At 35.8% G+C, this 23545-nt stretch overlaps 1 protein-coding gene across 19 annotated transcripts in view; it reads left to right on the top strand.

Moving 5' to 3' along the window:
* The window catches only part of LOC136144367 (collagen alpha-2(I) chain-like), a 125196-nt gene that overhangs the window by 74441 nt on the left and 27210 nt on the right, over positions 1-23545 (top strand). For 13 of the 19 annotated variants that reach the window (XR_010658530.1, XR_010658529.1, XR_010658528.1 and 10 more), the window contains 3 exons: positions 11480-11683; positions 13703-13769; positions 14304-14492. Coding sequence is in view for 13 of the 19 variants with exons in the window: in XM_065902199.1 (XP_065758271.1) it covers positions 14440-14492 (53 nt within the window). In the remaining 6 variants the exon portion in view is untranslated. Of the gene's footprint in view, positions 1-11479; positions 11684-13702; positions 13770-14303; positions 14493-16827; positions 17137-22053; positions 22200-23178; positions 23353-23545 lie in introns of those variants that run through there. The other 6 variants (XM_065902194.1, XM_065902184.1, XR_010658531.1 and 3 more) reach the window with 5 other exon arrangements.

Below are 23545 nucleotides of genomic sequence, written 5' to 3'. Positions count from 1 at the left end.
GTAAAGAACCGCCTGCCAGTGCAGGAGACGTAAGAGGTGTGGGTTTGATCCCTGGGTCAGAAAGATCTCCTGGAGAAGGGCATGGCAACACTCCAGTATTCTTACCTGGAAAATCTCGTGTACAGAGAGGAGCTTGGTGGGCTACAGTCCATGAGGTCGCAAAGAGTCAGACACGACAAGCAGCTTAGCACACGAGCACATAAAGTTACATGGATTTTCAGCTACAAGGTGGATCAGTTTCCCTAACCCCCTTGTTGATCAGGAGTCAACTATATAGGTAAAAACCACTAATTTTATCATCTGTCCCGTAATATTTTACTGTAAAAAGTTTAAGTTTTTGAACTTCCCTCAAGATATTTGAGTAAACAAGCACAGGAGAAAATGCATCTTGTTTGATATCTGGCTTCCTCTTCCACACCTGCCTGTTATCCCCAGTACCTTTCCATTGTTTGAGAGCCTTTCTGAGGCAGGGGAGGTCATTGAAGGGTTTTAATTGGGAGAGAGAAATAATTACTGAAAATGTACTGTTCAAGATCTGCTGAAGAAAGTCTAAGACCAGTATAGTAATTAAACCCTGTGCTCTGTTTGTACCCCAATAATCACAGCAAATTTATCAAAAAGCTGAGCCAGGGTTCTAAAATTATGGAATTCACATTCAATATTCAAAAAACATTTACTAAGAAATTTGGATTGAAACGACTGGTTATCAGAACGTAAACATGACACATGATATATTCATAATGTGTGACCTGTTACAGCAGCCCATTTAGAGAGCAAAAATTGTTTTTCTCACATTTCAGTATTTTATAATTTAAAACTCTTAAAAGTAGTTTAGATTTAGAATATGACAATTTAGCTAATCGGTTAAAGAAACTTGGGAGTTTAAAAATCTGACTCTGAGAGGAGGGGGTACAGGTGTCAAGTTAGGCCCTCTGTTACACTAGTTTTGTCACCGTTTTAGTTGGCATTGTATCCTTGGGAAAAAAAAAATAGGGAAAGCACCCAAAAGTAAAGGTTCAAGTTTATCATAAGCCCTCAGACCATTTTTTGAAATTATAACTCGAGGTGTATTTACTTATAAAACTCAAGGAATTTGGATCTTTAAAAATTAATGACTAAATTTCCACATAGTTATACTCTTCAGAAAAAATTCATGATGAGTTTCCTTCTCTTGATATATAAAATTCCTGTAAGACAGTAATAAAGGGAATTGCAGATGTTTTTTGGGTAACCAAATTAGGTGATTTGAAATTTAGGTAAAGGTCCAACAAGTTTCAAAACCAGCATGAAAATTTTTCATTTACTTAGGTTTATAATTTATTGATGTATGCTAATAAACATGTGTTTCCCCCAAACCACTGTTGATTGAAAATCTTGGTGTAGTGGCTTGTGTAGGCCACATGCAGATTATGGATGTGAACCAATTAGAGGGCATTCAGAGAGCTGAAAAAGTAAGAGATGGCAAATGTCCTATGGGGTTCTTGAAGGTATTGAGAAGCTTGCTTGAAAAAGCAATGTTGAGACCTTTTTTTTCTGTATTGCGAAATACAGAAGGGCAGAACTGAAGAGATAGATTTTCAGGGGGTGCAAATATAAACTCTTTAAGTAAGGGATTTCTACCAACTGTGGAAGTGTATATTATGGAAATGGACTGCTTTGCCAGAGACCCCAAGAGGGATGAAATTGGAGGGAGGAGTAAGATTTAAACATAACATTTGAGAAGAAAATCAGTACATCAGCTTGAACAAACTTGCCTTTAAGAGCACATGTGCTAACTATCTTTGACTAAAAGACACTAGGGAAATTTCTGGATTCTTTTTAAGACAGTTTTTACTGAAAACCATTATTAACAGAACTGAGTATATAAGAAAAATTGAAGATCAAGGTTTAGAGAAATATGTGTCACTTGTCTTAAAACTATGAAAATGTTAATGAGCTACTAAAGTTGAAACGTAAATTTTAAATACTAAAAACTTATAAGTTGGCATTTGTTTTCAAGAAGAATTACTTTATCAAGGCTGTTGAATAAATCCAGTATAGAACTGGATCATTAAGTTTGCATTTTCCTTTTAAAACTTCAAAGGAGAATAAAGTTGAAGACGTTGGATAAGCAAGAAGGGGCCAATTCTAGAGAAATTCTTAATCAGAGTTTTGAGAGGGCAGTTAAGTGATAGTGTCAATGGGACATTCTTTTATTTTTATATTCTAGGGTGCTTGGATTTTTCATAAGACTTCAAGGGCCATAACTTGGTCTTAGAATCTATGCTTTTGAAATTCTGTTTATGTAGTTAAATACAGGGAGATTCAGCTTCAACTGGAGATTTTACTACCTTACCAGACACAACAGCAGGTGCTCAGTTATTAAGTGAAGTGTTCCTAGGAAGATCAGTCTCACTCTGAAATTGGCACTGGATTGAGTTGTCATCTGTCATTAAATATACAGGAAACAATTCTGTAATATATTTGCTAGTCTTTTGAGCCCACATCATAGTTGAGGCTTGAGTAAATAGTGCTGTGAATTGGCTGAGATGATTTTTATGACATCTTTTAATGTTGGCTTCTTAGTTTTTAGAATTCAATTAGTTTTCAGACTACTATGGTTCTCTCCCAAATTTATAAAGAGATTCTTGATAGGAGAGAGTTGTTAATACAATAAGGAACATCAGCCCTTGCGCACTTGTTATTGTTTACTTGTCCCTCTGGGAATAGGCCAGTAAATTTTTATTTTGAGTGGTAGTTTTAGTAAAAGTAATCGAAATCAATCAAATCAAAACATTGAAATATCTACCCCTTGGGTTGTGGATGTGATTTCCTTTTAACTGCACATGGAAACCACTCAAGCTTTAGGTGCTACTAATGACAGAAATTACCCCTGACACATTGTTTTTATCCTTTGCCAGAAACCTTTACATTTAAAAATCCTTTCAATTCTCATAAACCACCTAATGGAGGAGGTACATTGTTACTCCCATGTTGTAAGGAAACTGAGTCACAGGGAAATAGATTGCCTACTGTCACATAACTAGTAAAAGGGGGAGTCAGAATTGAAGCTCAGTTTGATTGCAGAGCTCATACTTACTGAGCTACAACCTCTGACCTATAGTGAACACGAGACAGAGGAGACAAAGTTGAAATTAAGCCCTAAAATGCTCAAAAGGATAGTTACACTTTCCGAAGAACGTTAAGGTAGATTTGTATGTATGTGCACATACTATACTAAGCACAAATTAACTCCTGAAGTATTCCATGATGGTGCTATCACTGCAAGGAGACATACTCTGAGAATGGTGTTTTGGTAACACTGGACTTGGGTGTGTTTGTGTGTCAGCTCTTAGTAGCAGTGTCCGCCCCTGAGAAAACTGCCCCACCTAACTGTCCAGAGTAAGTCTACAAATCAATAGGTCATATTTGGTTGTACTTCTTTTAAGGCATCCTAGCATCAAACAGCATTGCTATCTCACTTCCGTGTCTCTTTAGAAGCTAATCAAAATCTAAGAGAAAATAGAGCTTTTGTAACTAGAAGGCTGCAGACAAATTATACATTTACATTGTAAACTTATTTTGCAGATTACCCTAAGCTGTGAAACATACCATTTTCTTTGTATTTCATGTCAATTTAAAGGGCTTCTGGCCAGCTTAATCATCATTAACTTCCTTCTGTCCTACAGAGCAATTCTAGGCAGTATAGCAGGTGCTCATTGAGCCTTCAGAAATGTTCTTGGGCATTATCTCAGAAGGGCAACCTCCTCCCAGCCTCTTCACATAAAAAGTTAACAACTCCCTTTTCTGTTGTCATCCCTATAGTTGTTTCGTTATTGCTTATGTTACATCATATTATGATTATTTTCCTTATTTCTTTATGATTATCCTGTAAGCCTAATAGGCTTAAGCCCAGACTGTATCTTAGCCCGTTTGGTGAGCCCATAATCTCATACAGCACTCAATATCATGTTAATTCCCTGCATTATTGTTGAATGCATTGATACCAATAATGCATTGATACCAATATTAGGATGACTACTCAAAACAGCTGGTTTGTTAGATAGCCAGAAGTTATAGCCTTTCCGTAGAATTCTGCTAAAATGGATTAGATCAAATCTATTTCCAGATCACCAGTATCACAGTTTTATTGAAGAATCACAAGGAAAGAGAAATGAGAAACATGAAATAGTTCTTCCCAGCTAATAGCAAGTTTTATATTTTATACATAAAGTAAGTCTGTGAAGGCTCTTTATCTCTTAACTGAGATGATGCATTAGTTAAGGCATAAAGAATTTCACAGAGCATGTTTTATCTTCTAGGTAACAGACAAATTTTGACAGTGTATCTGATGTAAGTCTTACGAAAACTGTGTGTGGTAGATTGAAGTGGTTTCCAAGATGTTCTTCCTGAAATGTTACAAGAAAACATTATGGAGGTCAGGAATTCCAGTTAGCTCTGTTTCCATCTCGAGATTTGGGGTTTTATAAAATATTAAGTCATTTTAAAAGTATTAAAATTATTTGATGGCTATTTTCCCCACTTTATCATTCTCCTGACTGACCCTACACTCCATTGCTTAAGACAGCCAAATCCAAATCAGCCTTGCTTAGACCAATGAAGTTATATTAGTTTGTATGTTCCAGAAAAACATCTATTTCTGCTTTATTGACTACGCCAAAGCCTTCCAGTGTGTGGATCACAATAAACTGTGGAAAATTCTGAAAGAGATGGGAATACCAGACCACCTGACCTGCCTCTTGAGAAACCTATATGCAGGTCAGGAAGCAACAGTTAGAACTGGACATGGAACAACAGACTGGTTCCAAATAGGAAAAGGAGTACATCAAGGCTGTATATTGTCACCCTGCTTATTTAACTTATATGCAGAGTACATCATGAGAAACGCTGGGCTGGAAGAAGCACAAGCTGGAATCAAGATTGCCGGGAGAAATATCAATAACCTCAGATGTGAAGATGACACCACCCTTATGGCAGAGAGTGAAGAGGAACTAAAAAGCCTCTTGATGAAAGTGAAAGAGGAGAGTGAAAAAGTTGGCCTAAAGCTTAACATTCAGAAAACTAAGATCATGGCATCTGGTCCCATCACTTCATGGGAAATAGATGGGGAGACAGTGGAAACAGTGTCAGACTTTATTTTTTGGGGCTCCAAAATCACTGCAGATGGTGACTGTAGCCATGAAATTAAAAGACGCTTACTCCTTGGAAGGAACGTTATGACCAACCTAGACAGCATATTAAAAAGCAGAGACTTTATTTTGCCAACAAAGGTCCATCTGGTCAAGGCTATGGTTTTTCCAGTGGTCATGTATGGATGTGAGAGTTGGACTGTGAAGAAAGCTGAGTGCCGAAAAATTGATGCTTTTGAACTATGGTGTTGGAGAAGACTCTTGAGAGTCCCTTGGACTGCAAGGAGATCCAACCAGTCCATCCTAAAGGAGATCAGTCCTGGGTGTTCATTGGAAGGACTGATGCTGAAGTTGAAACCAAAACTTTGGCCACCTCATGCGAAGAGTTGACTCATTGGAAAAGACCCTGATGCTGGGAGTGGTTGGGGGCAGGAGAAGGGGATGACAGAGGATGAGATGGCTGGATGGCATCACTGACTCGATGGGCGTGAGTTTGAGTAAACTCCTGGAGTTGGTGATGGACAGGGAGGCCTAGCGTGCTGTGCTTCATGGGGTTGCAAAGAGTCGGACACTACTGAGCGATTGAACTGAACTAAGAATTCAGCCAGAACAACTATTTATGACTGTTTCTACCTCATCAAGAAATAGTTTTAACTTTCATCTTTGGCACTGAGGTCATAGGGTGTGACCTTTTTTCCTAGCACTGTCTTTGCGTTCTTTTCTTGCTGATCTCCCAGACTTTTTAACTTTAATCAGCTTCCTGAACTCACAGTACCCAGCCTCTAAATGCTGCCTGCCTAACTTCATGGCATTCAGCTGCTTGACCCTGAAGTGGGAAACCATCTGACTTCTGGACTCTACTTTCATTTGGAGGACCCAAATATATTCCCAAATTAACTGAAGTTCTAGCCTTACAATACTCTGCTTGCTCTCAGATTGATTTCACATGATGATCTCTCTTGCTCTTCATAGTTAAAATGCCTTCCAAACCAGGCATAGCCTACCAAATATTTGGGTGTTTTATAATTACAGACCTGTTCATTGATAATATTCCTGATAGGTCTACACTCTGAGATTGTTTTTATTTTTAAGATTTCTAAAATTAATTGCTCACTGCCAGTAATACCCTCTTTTTTAAATAAGGAAAAAGCCTAAGATACTGTTGCATTAGTTTAGGATTTTGAAATCAAGATTCTAAATACAACACATGTCAACAGTTAGTTACCTTTAAATAGATAATTGCTCAATGGAGTTTATCCAGAGACCTGCAAAAGGAAGCATGGGAATGATGAAATCAGGCTATAACCTTGTCTTCAATCTAGGACTGCATAGTTACTTGCCACAGAGAGGTCTAAAATTGTATGGAAATTCTGTATTTTGGCAAAGTTTACTTTTCATCTTGTTTCGTTTCCTGTCTTAGTATGATAAGCTTTTTATATGAAACTGCTATTTAAATTTTTGTAGTTTTCATTTGTTCATGTGTAGAAATGTGTAATTTTATGATTTGTGATATCTGATGTATTTCAAGTAACAATTTCCTTATGCATATAAGAACTTTAAAATTGAACTGAAAACATACCTGACATGGAGTAGATTTCCTATAAACATTTAAATTAATACTGAATGAATCAATCTGATTTATTTAACATTGTGGTAAGTCAGAATTTTTAGAATTCTGTTATCAACAGTCTTACAACTTTACAGCCTCTGTTTTCAAAATGTTTACTTTTAATATCCAGTAGTTTTGTATTTAATTTCTCATAGTTGAAAGTATGAAACTTCTAGAAACAAAATTTTTCTAGATTAAATCTTTTTAGACTATGTGTTTGGTTCTGTTACTGGCTCCTAAGGAAAAGAAATTGCAATAATCTAGGTCTTTCCAAAAAGAAATAATTCAGGGTTATGATTCCTGCAAGAATTAAAAATAATGTAGAAAATCAAGAAATAAATTAGAGGTGAAAATGTCCATTAGATTAATTTGATGATTCTAGACATGAGAATCTGTAAGTTATTTTCTCTGATTTTGTCCTCATTTTTAAAGTCTCAAACAATGAAACTTCCATCACTTGAATCTCATTCAGTAATGTATGTACACCTGTTTATTCATTCAACAAGTTATTTTGTTCAGAGACATTTGCCTCTGGTACTAGTCTCTTCAGTCTCATCAAAATGCATTTGGTTTAGATGACAATTAAGCATGTAGGAGAAACATAAGTTTTCCCACTAGTTTAGAAGATCATGAAATGAAGCAGAACAAAAAGTTATAATTTAGTATAATAAAGTTCATATTTGGGAATATTGTCCTAAAGAAGTGTTTAGTACTGCTTGGTTATTTTGCCAGGGGAATGACAATGTAAATAGAATCTTAAACTGTTCCTATCCTAGAGAAGTTAAATGTGGTCATATTCAAATACTTAAAAATTGGCTTGGCTTAAAGCTGTGTGACCTTAAGTAAATTACTCTTTTCAAGTCTCAGTGTAAATTATGTAAGTTGTAAGTAAAAGGTCTGTCTTGTCCTAAATTTTTATAATCCTAGGACAGAGTCAGTCTACAATGTATTTATTTTATAAATTGTACACTGACATGTTACTCATTAAAGAAAAAGTTACATAATCTTGCAGACTTAGGTGGAAACCTCAGTTATCACCTTAGAATTTTGGATATTATATATTTACCTTTTCCATTCTAGAAAAAATTTTAGATTTTTTTTTCCCACCCTTTTGTCAGATTGTAACCTTGACTATATGAAACATAGCCAACAGAAAGAAAAACATCTCCATGGAAACTTGGAGGAGAGGCATGCACTCATTTTTGAAAAATAAGAAAAAAATGTTTTATCAGATAAAGCATTTAATTGAATTAATGGGACAATATGAAGTACTGGATATTTAGTCAACTGGAGTTTACAATGACCTTAAACCTTGTTTGAATATTTTGTAAAGCAGTAATAAAAACTTCAGTATATTTTCTTGTCTTAAACAGTATGCTGAATATTAAATTTTATGTAAGGATCAAGTCATATAAAATATTATAATAGGTATAGAAGCTTCAAGAGTAGTATTTAGCATGTTTTAAGCCATAAAATCCAAAGGGTGTTTGATTATAATTTTTCTTAAAGTTGACTTCTTTTTTCTTGAAGTAGAGTGCAAGAGACAAATTCAGGTGGATTCAATTAGAAGAATTCCAGTTTCCTTTAAGCAAAATTTCACTTTATTTCAAACTGAACAAAATTATGTTGTATTCGTAGTTTGATAACACACTTGAAAGGTGTACAGTCTAAAGGATTCAAATTTCAAACCTTTCAATTATAATTTATTGGCTGCAAGCAAGGCCACAACCAAGTATGAATACTTGTAAATCTCTCCTATTGCCAGAAGTTGTATCAGAAGGGATTGGATTATCAACAATGGCTACTGGTGTTTTGTTTTGTTCTGGGCTGTGTGGCGTGAAGGATCTTATTTCCCCAATCAGGGAACCCATGGCTCAAACCCGTGCCGCCTGCAGTGGAAGCACGGAGTCAAAAGCACTGGACCACCAGGGAAATCCCAAGAATGGCGACTGGTTTTGATCATGGTTATGTACATAACGTATTTATGTATGTTATATGCCTTACCAAAGCAGAGCAGGACAGTTTTATTCATATGCAAATCTATTTTTGAATAGTGTAAAAATCTGTCATGGTGATAATTTGAGGTCTATACATGAGAGTTAATATAATTTCATCTCATCAAAAAGCTTATTAAAACAATTCTTAAAATGCCTTAAAAGTTTTCTGTTTACATTTTTCAAGTGAGATGATCTTTTATTATTAAAGACCTATTCTATGCCCAGTACTTCACAATAGTCTAAAAAAGATGGTCACTGTCAGCAAAGAACCTTTAGCCTAGCTGGTAATATACTGACTTACAAGAAACAACTAGAGTGGAGTGTAAAGTCTGTCTTATGGACCTGAAGTGCAGTAGAATCTCAAAGATAATGTGGATCTAGACAATGGAGAATACTTCTTAGAGTAGGTGGAAAATAAGCTCCTATCTATTGAAAAATAGATAGGATTAATTCAGTGAAATGAAAGAACTGGAGACTTAGTGCAGAAAACATGAAGAAAGTCATGATCAGGTAAGGAAGAGTAGTTACAGGTTTAAAACAGATTGGTCTTGGGGAGATGGTAGGGAAATAAGTATACATGTTTGAGATTGTTTTCCTTCCTCTGTATAATGTGCCTTAATTTCTAATTGAAGAAAATGAGAGTATATTCAGATTGTCCACAGTCCTTTGAAAAATCAAAGTGTGATGATCTGAAGGAAAATAAAACATGAGTTGTAAAAAATAGTAGAAGGAAGCCTAGGCTTAAGTTAGACTTTGGGCAGTCTAGGCCTTTAACTCAGCAAATCAAATGAGAAATCTTGAGAGGAAGGAGTTGCATGGCCAAAAGCCTACTATCAGGGATACTTTTTGCCCAGTTGAGATTGACCTTACCACTACAGAAATGATTATGAATTAATACTGTAGTACTGTTGTTAAGCCAAGTAAAAACATTACTCCTTTTCCAAACCTCTAATTTTCATCCACCCTTCCTTATTAGCTCAAATTATTTACTCTTAGGATGTGCTTTCTCTCATCTTTAGCTATCTAAATATTTTTAGGCTCTCTAGCCACTACATGAAATTTTCCCAGTTCACTTTTCCTCCTCATCTAGAAATATTGTTTCTCTCTTTTGTGTTCCTATACCTGCCCTAGAACAATTAATACATCCTTCTTTATGGGCAGAGGCTTTTTTTTTTTTAACACATTAACACAGATTAGTTTATTTGACACCTCTCCCAGGTAACATCTTAACCCAGTTAAAATGCCTAAGAAGTGATTCTAATGAAATCTGATCATGGGAAGGTCCATCTATTTTATTTTTCATTATATACTCTGCAAGATGCTTGATAAATGGTAATTGATTGCTGAAAATCAGTAGTAATTTGGAGACAAATTAATATGTTCCGGAAAGGCTGAATACCAGCTACATAAGTATGAAAATGCTCAGGCTCTTACCTGGTAATTTAGAAGTTCTCCGTCTTTAATTGTTTCACTTATCAGAGCACCTCTGTTCTATGCTGCCTATTAACATTCAAGCCTTAATTAACTACCTTGAAGAAATTTCTTTTTAAAATTTTAATCAAAGCTAGAAACCTGTGCATAGGGGAATGAATAGTTGGAAAGCCTATGAAATTTTGAGGCTATTAGTGATCTAACTGATCATCTAAAACTTTCCAAAAAAGTATAATTTAGCTATATCCTATTGGCTTTTATTTGTTGTCTCTCTGAGGAAATGGACTTCCCTGGTGGCTCAGCTGGTAAAGAATCCGCCTGCAATGCAGGAGACCTGGGTTCCATCCCTGGGTTGGGAAGATCCCCTGGAGAAGGGAACAGCTACCCACTCCAGTATTCTGACCTGGAGAGTTCCATGGACTAGTCCATGGTGTTGCAGAGTCAGACATGACTGAGCAGCTTTCACTTCACTGAGGAGATGAGGCTCTCCCAGTGGCTCAGCCGTAAAGAATCCTCCTGTAATGCCTGAGACGCAAGTTCTATCCCTGGGTCAGGAAGACCCCCTGGAGAAGGAAATGGCAACCCACTCCAGTATACCTGCCTGGGAAATCCCATGGAGAGAGGAGCCTGGCGGGCTACAGTCCATGGGGCCTTAAAAGAGTAAGACACAAACCTGAGCAGCTAAGCACACATGCACACACTGGGGAGATGGGAGATGCAAGTAGAATGAACAGTCCTTACATTAAAAAATACTTTTCAGAAAAAAAATTTCCAAAAGCCATCATTACTATAATCACAAAAATAACTGTACTGAACATCTGCTACAATGCCTTAAAGTGACTAGAATTAATGGTCTGCTTCTGAATCCCTTTGCTTACTAGAGCTACCTTATTGACTGCAATGGGTGTTCTTATAAACTTTCATGGACAATTTTATAAAAGACTATCCAAGTCACTTGAAAAAAACTTTCAGAAAGAAAAGAAAAAATTGTGGATCAAATATGGAACTTCTGTTTTCTGCTAGGACATTTAAGTTTTATTTATAATGTGATAAGGATTTATTTTTATGTACCCTTAGAGCTTTTATATAAAATCTATAGGACATTTTTGTCTGATTTCCGGAACCTATATATAAATTACATTTTTTGAAAAGTCTAATGTTGCTGTTGGGTTTGATTTGGCTTTGAGGGAGGTTGGCATATTTGCCAGACATATTTAGCCAGAAGTCAGGAATTCAACCAGCAATTAAATAATTATTCCCATGGCGAAGCAGTTTCCCCTCTATACTGATGTGCTTTATGACCTGTTTTCTAGGCACTTATTTTGACATCACCACTGCCCCCATCAAAAAAAAAAAAAAAAAAAAATCGTATCTTGTGTACCTAGACCATGTGGAGAAAGGACTGGGACCAGAGGCAGAAAACAGACCCTGACCGTACAGAGCAAAGTGCCAGACAACAGCTCGTTCTAGTGAAAGGCAATAAACGCCACATGGGATAATCTCCTCGGTTCAAAACTGTAAGTAACTTTAGGGAATTGCAGGGGCATTAGACAGATGTCTCTGCTGACTCAGTAAAAAAATGTCTTCATTTTGTAATTTGTGGCCTGTAAGCTTGTAAATTAAGATGATTTGAGTTGTCATCTACTGAACTTTTCTGGTTTGTGGGTAAGATCCTAAGCCAAAACAGAATGCAGTATTCCCCCAAAAGTAACTTAGGACCTTTGCCTTAAGACCCGAGGCAAAGGTCACGTGAATTTAGATAACTAGGTTAGAACTAAGTCATTGGGCCTTTGCCTAGATATTAGGCAAATTAGGGGACTTTAGTCTTGATAGAGCAGAGAATAGGGAGATATTATGGCCTCTTGAAACCAAAATAATAAAAACATAAAATAATGGAATTTTTGGCAATTAAATGCAGCTATACTGTGTACAGAAGGATTCTAAGAAAGTCTGTTGGCAACAAAACTGGGCATGTGACTACTGTGGTGATCTAGGAGTGAAGAAAACCTGAACAGAATAGTGACAATGAAAATGGAGATAAGAGAATAAATTTAAGATATTTCAAAAGAAAAAAATTGTACATCATAATGAGTTGAATAAAAGTGGGTGTCAGAAATAACATTTTCTATCCTGAAAGACAATGATAGTATCACTGAAAGAAGAGAGTTAAGAGAAACTAATTTGAGAAGGAAAGATGTTGAGTCCCATTTTTGTAATATTGAATTTAAAATGATATCCAGGCATTCTTTTGGAATTTCTTTGATTAAAAGTCACTGCATATACAGAACTGGAATTCTATGTAAAAGTCTGGCTGGAGAGGCAGTGTCAGTTACCCATTCAAAGCTGATACAGGTAAACAAGCTAACTAAAGATCTTTATTAAAGACAGTATATCCCTTTCTTTTAGAAAGAAGTACATAAACACCTCCATTTATGTAAAAAAAATTATTTGGGTATATAGTCTTAAATAAACATTGCCAAAATGGAACTAAAACCTTTTTTTTTCTTAGAGTGTCATATCTCAAGCTTCTGCATTTAGGAAAATTCCTACACTTGTATCAGTTATGAAAGTCAATAACTAAAATGTGTTAATATTCTTGAACCTTCCCTGTGCTTCTATTCACTAAACAAAATCTTTCCCTCTGTTACACTGAAGGAATGAAATTGAGAACTTAAAGTCCAAACAATTCAGTCAGTTAAAACTGTAAAATTGACATAACTTTAATTTCTCAAATGGAAAAGCATGTAATTAAATTGTGGGAAATGTGCTGGTCTCCAATTTCAAGAAACAGTACAGCACAAAGGCCTGGCATTCTGGCTGAAGAATTGTAATAATAAACAGAAATTTGAAAACCAGGAAGACAAGTTTTCCAAGAGAGCAACTGTGGCATTTCAAAAGAGATATAGCAAGAAATTCCAGAAGATGGTCAAAAATAAGTTTAGATAATTGAGATTCCTTATTTAAATACTTGTTTTTGATGGAGAAAAACAGTTAAGAGGAAATTAAGCTGTCTAAGAGGTCGAAAACATTTTCTCCTTTCACCCTAAATTGGGTTTGCTTCTGAAGAAAAGTGTTAGCCAAAAAAATCAAATAGAGATTCAGTACTGCTTAAATTGTACCCAGAAGTTTAAAAAGTGACCAAGCAAAAGTATTTTCTTAATTAATTGAAAGTAACATTCTGGTTTTCTAGGAGTTAGACCTTGCTTTATAGGATTCCTATTTAGAAAGTCAAAGTATCTTGATTGGTCTACCTAGTAATTACATGCACATCATGAGACAGAAATATCATATTACTCTACATTTGAATTTCTAATATATTCTACTTTAATGATATGTAAAGAAACCTAAAGTATTAATCTATGCTTCCAAAATAGCCTTTTAAAAACTCAGTAATATGTCTTCTGAATATACTAGAATCTTTTATACACTTTTACCTAAATCTTTGAACCATTTGATTAGTCCAGATTCAGTGAACCTATGTCTTCAAGTCAGGTTATCCAGAACTGGAAACATTTGTTTCTGTGTTTCCATCCTAGTTACATCTGACTTGCGTGCCAGGTCTGATGACTTCTACTGTCTTTTCATGACTTCTATATTATGGAGGTAAGTCAAGATTTAATATTGACTGTAGTCATGTAACATTCATTCTGAATTTGTATTCCTTTAATATTTATTTAATTACTAAGCATTCTTGTAGCAATACACTTTCATTAGCATATGGTATATTCTAGTTTGGCTTGGCTATTTTAAATGTATAATTTTGCATAGCTTTCAACTAGTTAGTATTTCTTTATACATCTATGCTTTCATCTTGATTTTTGTGTGGTTACCCATATAAACTTCTCATAGACAAATACCATGGATTTCTTTCTGTAGTCTTTAACTTGAATCAACTCATTCTGACTCTTCATGTAAAATATCCTCATTTGTCTTTAAATCTACTGTAATTCTTGTTTTTCCAAGTGGATGTTTACTGACACTATAGTGTTCCAAATTTTTCACTTCAGTTCAGTAAGACTGTTAGATGTCTACCAGTGCTGTTCAGTTGCCAAGTCGTGTACAACTCTTTGCAACCCCATGGACTTTTGTTAGCTGCCTCCTATACAATATTACAAACCTCTGTCCATCGTTCTTCAGGGACTCTGTTCACTGGATCTAATCCCGTGAATCTATTCATCACCTCCACTGTATATTCACCTCCACTGTTTGGCACTGTGGGGGAATATAAAGACCAGTATGAAGCACAATCCCAGTCCTCATCTTAAAAGAACTCATGGAACCACAGACATTGCAACCAGACTTTCTTGGGGCGTTTTTACAAGAAGGGTAAGATAAACCTCTCCTATTTGGCTTCCAATGATATTCAAATTCTTACTAGAGTGTGAAATGAGAAAAGTAACATGAAATAGAAACAATTGGTAGTTTGTGTGTTTTACTCAACTGGCAGAGTGAAAAAAAGCCACTTTAAAACAATGATTTCTGGATTTAAGGTGTTGGTGTGAAATCTGAAGGTGCAGAAAACTCTGTATGATTAAGTCTTAGGCACATTTCAGTTTGGGGAGTAAAGTCCTATTTATTCTGCTGTATTTTGTTGCTTATTTTTTGTGTCCCATGCTTAATACTCATTTCCCATTCACCATATAAGGGGTTAGCTTTTTATCTATTAAAATATTTGGAGGGTTGGATTGACCTCATTGCTTAGATAAATATTAACGCATTTTCTGAGCTTAATAATTTTGAGATGATGAGCCTCTTGGTGAAATTTGTACAAAACATTTCATCTCTAATAGATCCAATAGAAGGCCTAACAATTCATGAAGTATAGTTCTGGGACAAAGCTGGTGAGCAATTATATTTTTATGATGATGTTGATATTCCATAAATTAAGTATTTTTAGTAATATATTTTCATCTCATCTCTTTACTTCTTAAACTTTTGCTTAAAACACTAAGTTTGATGTTACATTGGTGTTTTCTATGGGTTCATTAGCTCCAGGAAGGTAATAAAATTTCCCAGATTTCCTTTTAAAAATTTCCTCTGAGTGGCTTCTACATTGCTTAATGTGCTGTTACAGAGTCAACTTCCCCAACACAGAAGAAAAATAACAGTAGAATATGGGATATTTAAAATTCTTAGCAAGTCCTTTATTATTTCAGCAAGGTCTCTGGTAATGTGACCTTTTCTGTTGTTCTTGATAGAGAACCAATACAAAGACGTATATAACTAAGCTGACATTTGTTAGATGTAAACAGCATACAAGACAAATTAGAAACAGCTTACAATTCCCTAAGTCATATATTTCTCAAACTGCTTTCCCTTGTCATTTATATGACTTCAGACTCCTGATTTCAGATATATTTTGAAGTGAAAATCACTCAGTCGTGTCTGACTCTTTGCGACGCCATGGACTTTACAGTCCATGGAATTCTCCAGGCCAGAATATTGGAGTGGGTAGCCTTTCCCTTCTCCAGGGGATCTTCCCAACTCAGGGATTGAACCCAGGTCTCCCGCATTGCAGGCCGATTCTTTACCAGCTGAGCCACAAGGAAGCCCAAGAATACTGGAGTGGGTAGCTTACCCTTCTCCAGTGGATCTTCCCAACCCAGGAATCTAACCAGGGTCTCCTGTATTGCAGGGGAATTCTTTACCAACTGGGCTATTGGAGAAGCAGCTCAACTTAAGTTTAACTTTAACATAATTCAGAATCCTTTGCAATTATCACTTGTATGTTAAATGCAAGGATAAAATTCAACACTAGAGCTCTTTTTCAGAAAATCTTTTTAGGAAGAACTTCCAGCCACTTAAAATGTTACGTTGTTGAGATTCAAGAATAAGCTATTACAGTATACTAACACATATATACGGAATTTAGATAGATGGTGGCGATAACCCTATATGCAAAACAGAAAAAGAGACACAGAAATACAGAACAGACTTTTGAACTCTGGGGGAGAACGTGAGGGTGGGATGTTTTGAAAGAACAGCATGTATATTATCTATGGTGAAACGGACCACCAGCCCAGGTGGGATACATGAGTCAGGTGCTCGGGCCTGGTGCACTGGGAGGACCCTGAGGAGTCGGGTGGGGAGGGAGGTGGGAGGGGGGATCGGGATGGGGAATACATGTAACTATATGGCTGATTCATGTCAATGTATGACAAAACCCACTGAAATGTTGTAAAGTGATTGGCCTCCAACTAATAAAATAATATTAAAAAAAAAAAAAATAAAATAAAAAAAAAAAAAGAAAAAAAAAAAAAGAAAAAAAAAAAAAAAAAAAAGAATAAGCTAAAATCCTTAGTGCCTTATCAGAAATGAAATTTTTGGTGATAGAAAGAGGCTGAAACAAATATAAGTGGGAGAATAAGGGAAGTCCAACTAGATGGACAAACCATGCTTGGTGATGATTCCTCCATATGTATCTGAGATGCACTGAGATGCACTGAGTCTGTGATTTGATCACAAGAGTTTTCAGTTTGGTTGACCAACACAAACTTCTGCCATTATTTTCTTATAATTTCTTATGATTTTCTTATGATCAATTCAGTCAAGAAGTTAAGTGATACCCATATGAATATGTTAAAGTCTTCTATTTTCCCTAAATCAGGCAAGAGTTTAAATTTGTCTATGGTGCATGTAACACATCCCTGTTTGCTTCCAGCCATATGCCTGCCACCCTTTCTAAAACAAGACCCAGTTTTTTGTACATGGTGATGTCTCACTCATCATGCCCCACTTTTTGTTGGAGTGAAGACAAGAGACTTACTGAGATGATCTTGACAGATGTGTCTCCAGATATCACCTTTAATATATTTACTAAAATAAGATGGATGAAACTGGAGCCCATTATACAGAGTGAAGTAAGCCAGAAAGATAAAGAACATTACAGTATACTAACACATATATATGGAATTTAAAAAGAGGGTAACGATAACCCTATATGCAAAACAGAAAAAGAGACACAGAAGTACAGAACAGACTTTTGAACTCTGTGGGAGAAGGTGAGGGTGGGATGTTTCGAAAGAACAGCATGTATATTATCTATGGTGAAACAGATCACCAGCCCAGGTGGGATGCATGAGTCAAGTGCTCGGGCCTGGTGCACTGGGAAGACCCAGAGGAGTCGGGTGGAGAGGGAGGTGGGAGGGGGGATCGGGATGGGGAATACATGTAACTCTATGACTGATTCATATCAATGTATGACAAAACCCACTGGAAAAAAAAATTAAAAAAAAATTAAAATTAAAATATTTACTAAAATAAAAAAACACAATCCACTCTGAAAGTACACTTTTCCTAGTCAATAATATATAATTTTTAAATTTTGATAATTTATCTTATTCTAAAAACCTCTGGATTGTGAACCCATGTCTTTTGAGGAACTATTTAATTAAAGGCCTAAGTTAATTAAAACCCATTGTCAATGTTATGAATTCTATTTGTAGTAAGCTCTAGAAGGGAAGACCATATTTTGCTCCTTGCAGTATCCTCAGTGTCTAGAAGAGTATTTGGCACACAATAGCAATAAATATTCTCTGACTGAATTAATTAAATGTATGTATATTACATGTTTCCATGGGTAATGTTTCTATTACATATTTAAAAGAACATTTCATTTCTCATCTCAAGCTAGTTTCTACAAGTGTGAATGACTAAGAACACATCAATAGCAGTTTAAACATTCCCTGTCTTATTCCTTGCCAATCTGTAGTTACAGTATTTTTGCTTCACTATTCTTTTAACCAGTTATCAGTCTTTAATAATCTTATCAGCAAAGCACTATAGAGAATTAAACAGTGTTACATATAAAACCATGCCAACTTTACCTAGCTAGTTAAATCACACACTGCCCAAAACTTAGCAGAATGGAAATATTGTACCCTAGAATATGATGATGAGAAAACCAGACCACACGCTTCCCCAGAACTAAGATGGCAGACTAAAACAACTAAGTGGACTTTTCTGCAGTAAAGAGAAGAAGAATGCTACCAAAAACAAAACACTCATTCATAGGGCTTTTTTTTCTTATTTGGGTCATTATTTTTCAGTTGCTAACTTTAACATTACTAATCTTAAAGTATTTTGCGCTTTTCCATTATACATAACCTCTTGAGGTACTACTAGGAGACTTTTGAAAGGATCTTTCTTCCCTATAGCTTAGTATACAAATCTATAAATAATTACTAGAAATTTCTGGAATGTAATTCCTTTACTAAGCGTAAGGATTTCACAGGAAAGATGGTATGGTAAAATTTGGAACAGTTTGAGATAATAGGCCATCCTATGCCAAAGCAGTCCCCTAACCCTGGCACATACACACATAATCTTTCAGGCATGGCTTTTCCCTTTTTACAAAATACCTACCTGGTCTGGTGAAATGTAAGTCTTCCTCCCACATTTAAACTGCATTCACTTAGTTCCTTCTCCACAGGTGACCCATATCTTTGCTGAAAATTGCTGAATATATATATATATAAGATATATTTTTCTACAAATGGAAACTACATACTGCACATAAAGTAAAAATATTTTTTTTCACTTTATACATTGTCTTACACTTTGTTTTTTTTCAACTTATAAATGTTTGACAGTCCTTCCTTCTTAGTTTATAAATTGCTGTCTCATTCGTTTTAAAGGCTGCACAGTATTTCACTGTGACCCATTCTCTATTGGTGAACTTTGAATTTATTTCTAACTTTTGCTGTTATGATGATACAGTTTCTCACTTGAATGTAAGTTCATTAAGAATAAGGATTTTTGTTTTACCTTTGTTTTAAATCTGAAAACTTAGTGTCCAGCAAATGTTTAACAGATGTTTTTGAATGAATGAAAGAGTTTGTACTTTTTAAAATGATACTCAACTGCTTCCACTCAACATTTTTTAACCCTTTTATGTGCAAAGTACTTGGTGCTCTATTTTCTGGTTTTTGTTTTTCAGTGTTTAAACTATGAAAGTATGACACATCTACAGGAGACTTGTAAAAAGAACAAAGTTACATATCAGTTCAGTTCAGTTGCTCAGTCATGTCCAACTCTCTGCGACCCCATGAACTTCAGCACGCCAGGCTTCCCTGTCCTTCACCAACTCCTGGAGCTTGCTCAAGCTCATGTCCATTGAGTCGGTGATGCCATCCAACCATCTCACCCTCTGTCATCCCCTTCTCCTCCTGCCTTCAATCTTTCCCAGCATCAGGGTCTTTTCCAATGAGTTAGTTCTTCGCATCGGGTGGCCAAAGCACTGGAGTTTCAGCTTCAGCATCAGTCATTCCAATGAATATTCAGGACTGAATTCCTTGAGCATGGACTGGTTGGATCTCCTTGCTGTCCAAGGGACTCTCAAGAGTCTTCTCCAAAAAAAAAAAAGAGTCTTCTCCAACACCACAGTTCAAAAGCATCAGTTCTTCAGTGCTCAGCTTTCTTTATAGTCCAACTCTCACATCCATACATGACTACTGGAAAAACCATAGCTTGGACTAGATGGACCTTTGTTGGCAAAGTAATGTCTCTGCTTTTTAATATGCTGTCTAGGTTGCTCATAACTTTTCTTCCAAGGAACAAGCATCTTTTAATTTCATGGCTACAGTCACTATCTGAGTGATTTTGGAGCCCAAAAAAGTAAAGTCTGTCACTGTTTCCATTGTTTCCCCATCTATTTCCCATGAAGTGATGGGACCAGTTGCCATGATTTCAGTTTTTTGAATGTTGAGTTTTAAGCCAGCTTTTTCACTCTCCTCTTTCACTTTCATCAAGAGGTTCTTTAGTTCTTCTTTGCTTTCTGCCATAAGGGTGGTGTCATCTGCATATCTGAGGTTATTGATATTTCTCCCAGCAGTCTTGATTCCAGCTTGTGCTTCATCCAGCCTGGCATTTCACATGATGTACTCTGCATATAAGTTAAATAAGCAGGGTGACAATATACAGCCTTGACGTACCCCTTTTCCGATTTGGAACTGGTCTGTTGTTCCATGTCCAGTTCTAACTGTTGCTTCTTGACCTGCATGAAGATTTCTCAGGAGGCAGGTAGAGTGGTAAGGTATTCCCATCTCTTTAAGAATCTTCCAAAGTTAGATATAGTTCCACTATATGTTATAATTATTCTTTTAAATAGATAATTAAAATTTTTAGTTGGAGCTTCAGTGTAAAACTCTCAAAAATTAATAGAATGAGCTGACAGAAAAGTAGAAGGACATAGTAGACCTGAGAAATACTATGAACCAAGTCAACATAATTAAGATTTATACAATTTTCACACAACAGCAGGATACAAGTTCTATTCAAGTTCCCATAGACTATAAACCAGGAGACACTGGAACATATTCAGGGATATAAGACAAGGTGCAAAAATTTAATGGTCTAAAAGTATTGAAATCATCTAGTCTGTTCTCTTACCACTGCGGAATTATGTTAGAAATCTATATCAAAAGATATTTGAAAATAACCCACATATTTTCAACTGTAATGTAACATTTACCAAGAGACATCTTTGACTTAGCCATTGAGAGCCTCAATAAAGTTAAAAGACGGAAAAAACACAGTTAGTTGATTGCAGAGAAGAAAGCATTTAAATGAGAAATTAATAGCAAAATGAGTAATTAATATCAAAGATACTTTGATAACTCTATGTGTTTGGAAAATAAATGTCCACTTTTAAAGGATGAGTGTATCTAAGAAGTCATAACAAGGAACATTAGAAAAAATGTGTAACAATAAAAATGAAAAGAGAATTTGTTGCATGCAACTGAAGCTGCTCAATGCAACTAAATACAATATGGAATCTTGAATAAAGAATGAAAACAAATAATGAACATTAGCATAAAATTTTGTGAAATTTAAACAAAATCTGTACTTTAGTTAATAATACTGTATCATATGTTAATTTCCTGGATGTTTTATACAACATAGTATTTCTTTATATGCTCAGAATTGAATTAGAAGTTTCAAGCCTCATTCAAAAAAAAATTTTAAATCACTAAATTAGTAAGCTTTCTAGACTTTTAACAGTAGTACTAGACACCAGAATAAATGGAACTATCCAACCATTGAGTGAATATAAATTAGAAATCTAGCATTCTATTCATCCTTATTCAAACAGTTGGAACCAAAAGTCATAAACTTTTTAGCCAGGCAAAAATTCATAAGTTTTCTAAAATATGTATATTATATATATTACATAATGTACATAATATTTTATATATATACAAAAGAGCTTTTATACTATACTTGATAAAACCTTGAGAAAGAACAACAACAAGAGATGGAGAAGTTGGAAAACATAAACTAAATTATATGGGAGCACTGAAATAGAAAACGTGAAACAAACAAGATAAAAGTAAAAGATCATATAGTCTAGTTGTTTTTAAACGTGGCTGCTCATTAGAATCACATCTAGCGCTTTGGGGGGAAAAAAACAATACCTGGGCATTTGTATTTTTTTTTTAATTACGAGATAATTCTAATGTGCATCTGGATTTTAAAAAATAATTACAGCTTTTTCTATTAAATGGTAGTTTTAGTGATATAGAATTCTCTACTTTCTGTTGACCAATCATGATACAGTGGTATTAAGATGAATAATAGTTACATAATCACAATAGTAAAAGATGTTTATCAGTTTTCACAATCAATAGCCAGACAAAAAATGAAAGATAATTACAACTGGGAGCCATAATGGAAGCATGATTAACCTAACAATATAAAATAATTACATACAGTTTAGGGAGTTAAGTAGAGTGATGTGATAACTGAAACTGCACACATGCACATGTTTTCATCCACTAGGCCTGTCTATGTCTTTCGGTTGGTACATTTATTCCATTTACATTAAGGTAATTATATATATGGATGATCTTATTACCATTTTCTTAATTGTCCTGTTTATTTTTTGTAGGTCTTTTCCTTCTTTTGTGTTTCCTGTCTACAGAAGTCCCTTTAGCATTTGTTGTAAAGCTGGTTCAGTGGTGCTGGATTTTCTTAACTTTTGCTTATCTGGAAAGCTTTTGATTTCTCCATCAAATTGAACAAGAATCTTGACAGGTAGAGTATTCTTGGTTGTAGGTTCTTCCCTTTCATCACTTTAAATATATCATGCCATTTCCTTCTGTCTTGTAGAATTTCTTTCAAAAAATCAGCTTATAACCTTATGGGACTTCCCTTGTATGTTGTCATTTTTCCCTTGTTGCTTTTAATATTTTATCTGTCTTTAACTTTTGTCAGTTTGATTATTATGTGTCTCGGTGTGTTTCTCTTTGGGTTTATCCTGCCTAGGACTCTCTGTGCCTCCTGGACTTGGTTGACTATTTCCTTTCCTGTGTCAGGGACGTTTTCACAAATATTTTTTTAGGTCCTTTCTCTCTATCTTCTATTTCTAGGACTCTTACAGTGTGAATGTTGGTACGTTTTATGTGGTTCCAGAGGACTACTAGACTGTCTTCAGTTTTTTTTCATTCTTTTTTCTATATTCTATTTTGCAGCAGTGATTTCCATCATTCTGTCTTCCAGGTCACTTACCTGTTCTGCTGCCTAAGTTATTCTGCTATTGATTCCTTCTAGTATATTGTTCATCTCTGTTTGTTTGTTTTTTAGTTCCTTGGAACTAAAAAAGTTCCTCTAGGTCTTTGGTAAACATTTCTTGCATCTTCCCCGTTCTGAGATCCTGGATCATCTTCACCATCATTATTCTGAATTCTTTTTCTGGAAGGTTGCCTGTCTCTACTTCATTTAGTTGTTTTTCTGGGGTTTTATCTTGTCTCTTCATCTGAGACATAACCCTCTGCCTTTTCATTTTGATTAACCCTCTGTGGTATGGTTTTTGTTCTGGCGAACTGCACGATTATAGTTCTTACTTTTTTTGTCTGACCTCCAGAGGATTAGGCTAACAGGCTTGTGTAAGCTTCGTGATGGGAGGGACTAGCAGTGGGAAAAACTGGGTCTTGCTCTGGTGGGCAGGGTATGCTCAGTAAAACTGTAATCTGATTGTCTCAGGGTCTGTGCTCCCTCCCTATTTGTTGTTTAGTCTGAGGAGACCCAACCCTGGAGTCTACAGGCTCTATTGTAGAGTTAATGGTGACCTCCAAGAGGGCTCAGGCCAGGGGCAGCACTTCCAAGGACTGCTGCTGTCAGTGCCCCCGTCCCCGTGGTGACCCACTACCAACCCACACCTCCACAGGAGACCCTCCAACACTAGCAGGTAGGTCTGCTCAGGCTCCTGCGGGGCCACTGCTCCTTTCCTGGTGGGCCCCGGTGCATGCAAGATTTTGTTTGTGTCCTCCAAGAGTGGAGTGTCTGTTTCCACAGTCCTGTGGAAATCGTGTGACCAAATCCTGCTGGCCTGCAAAGTCAGATTCCTTGGGGATTCCTAGGCCTTTCAGTGGATCCCCAGG

This window comes from Muntiacus reevesi, chromosome 11, assembly GCF_963930625.1.
Source record: "Muntiacus reevesi chromosome 11, mMunRee1.1, whole genome shotgun sequence".
Taxonomy (NCBI): domain Eukaryota; kingdom Metazoa; phylum Chordata; class Mammalia; order Artiodactyla; family Cervidae; genus Muntiacus; species Muntiacus reevesi.
The sequence above is the reverse complement of the archived record's forward strand: the minus strand, read 5'-3'. Positions and strand labels throughout refer to the sequence as shown.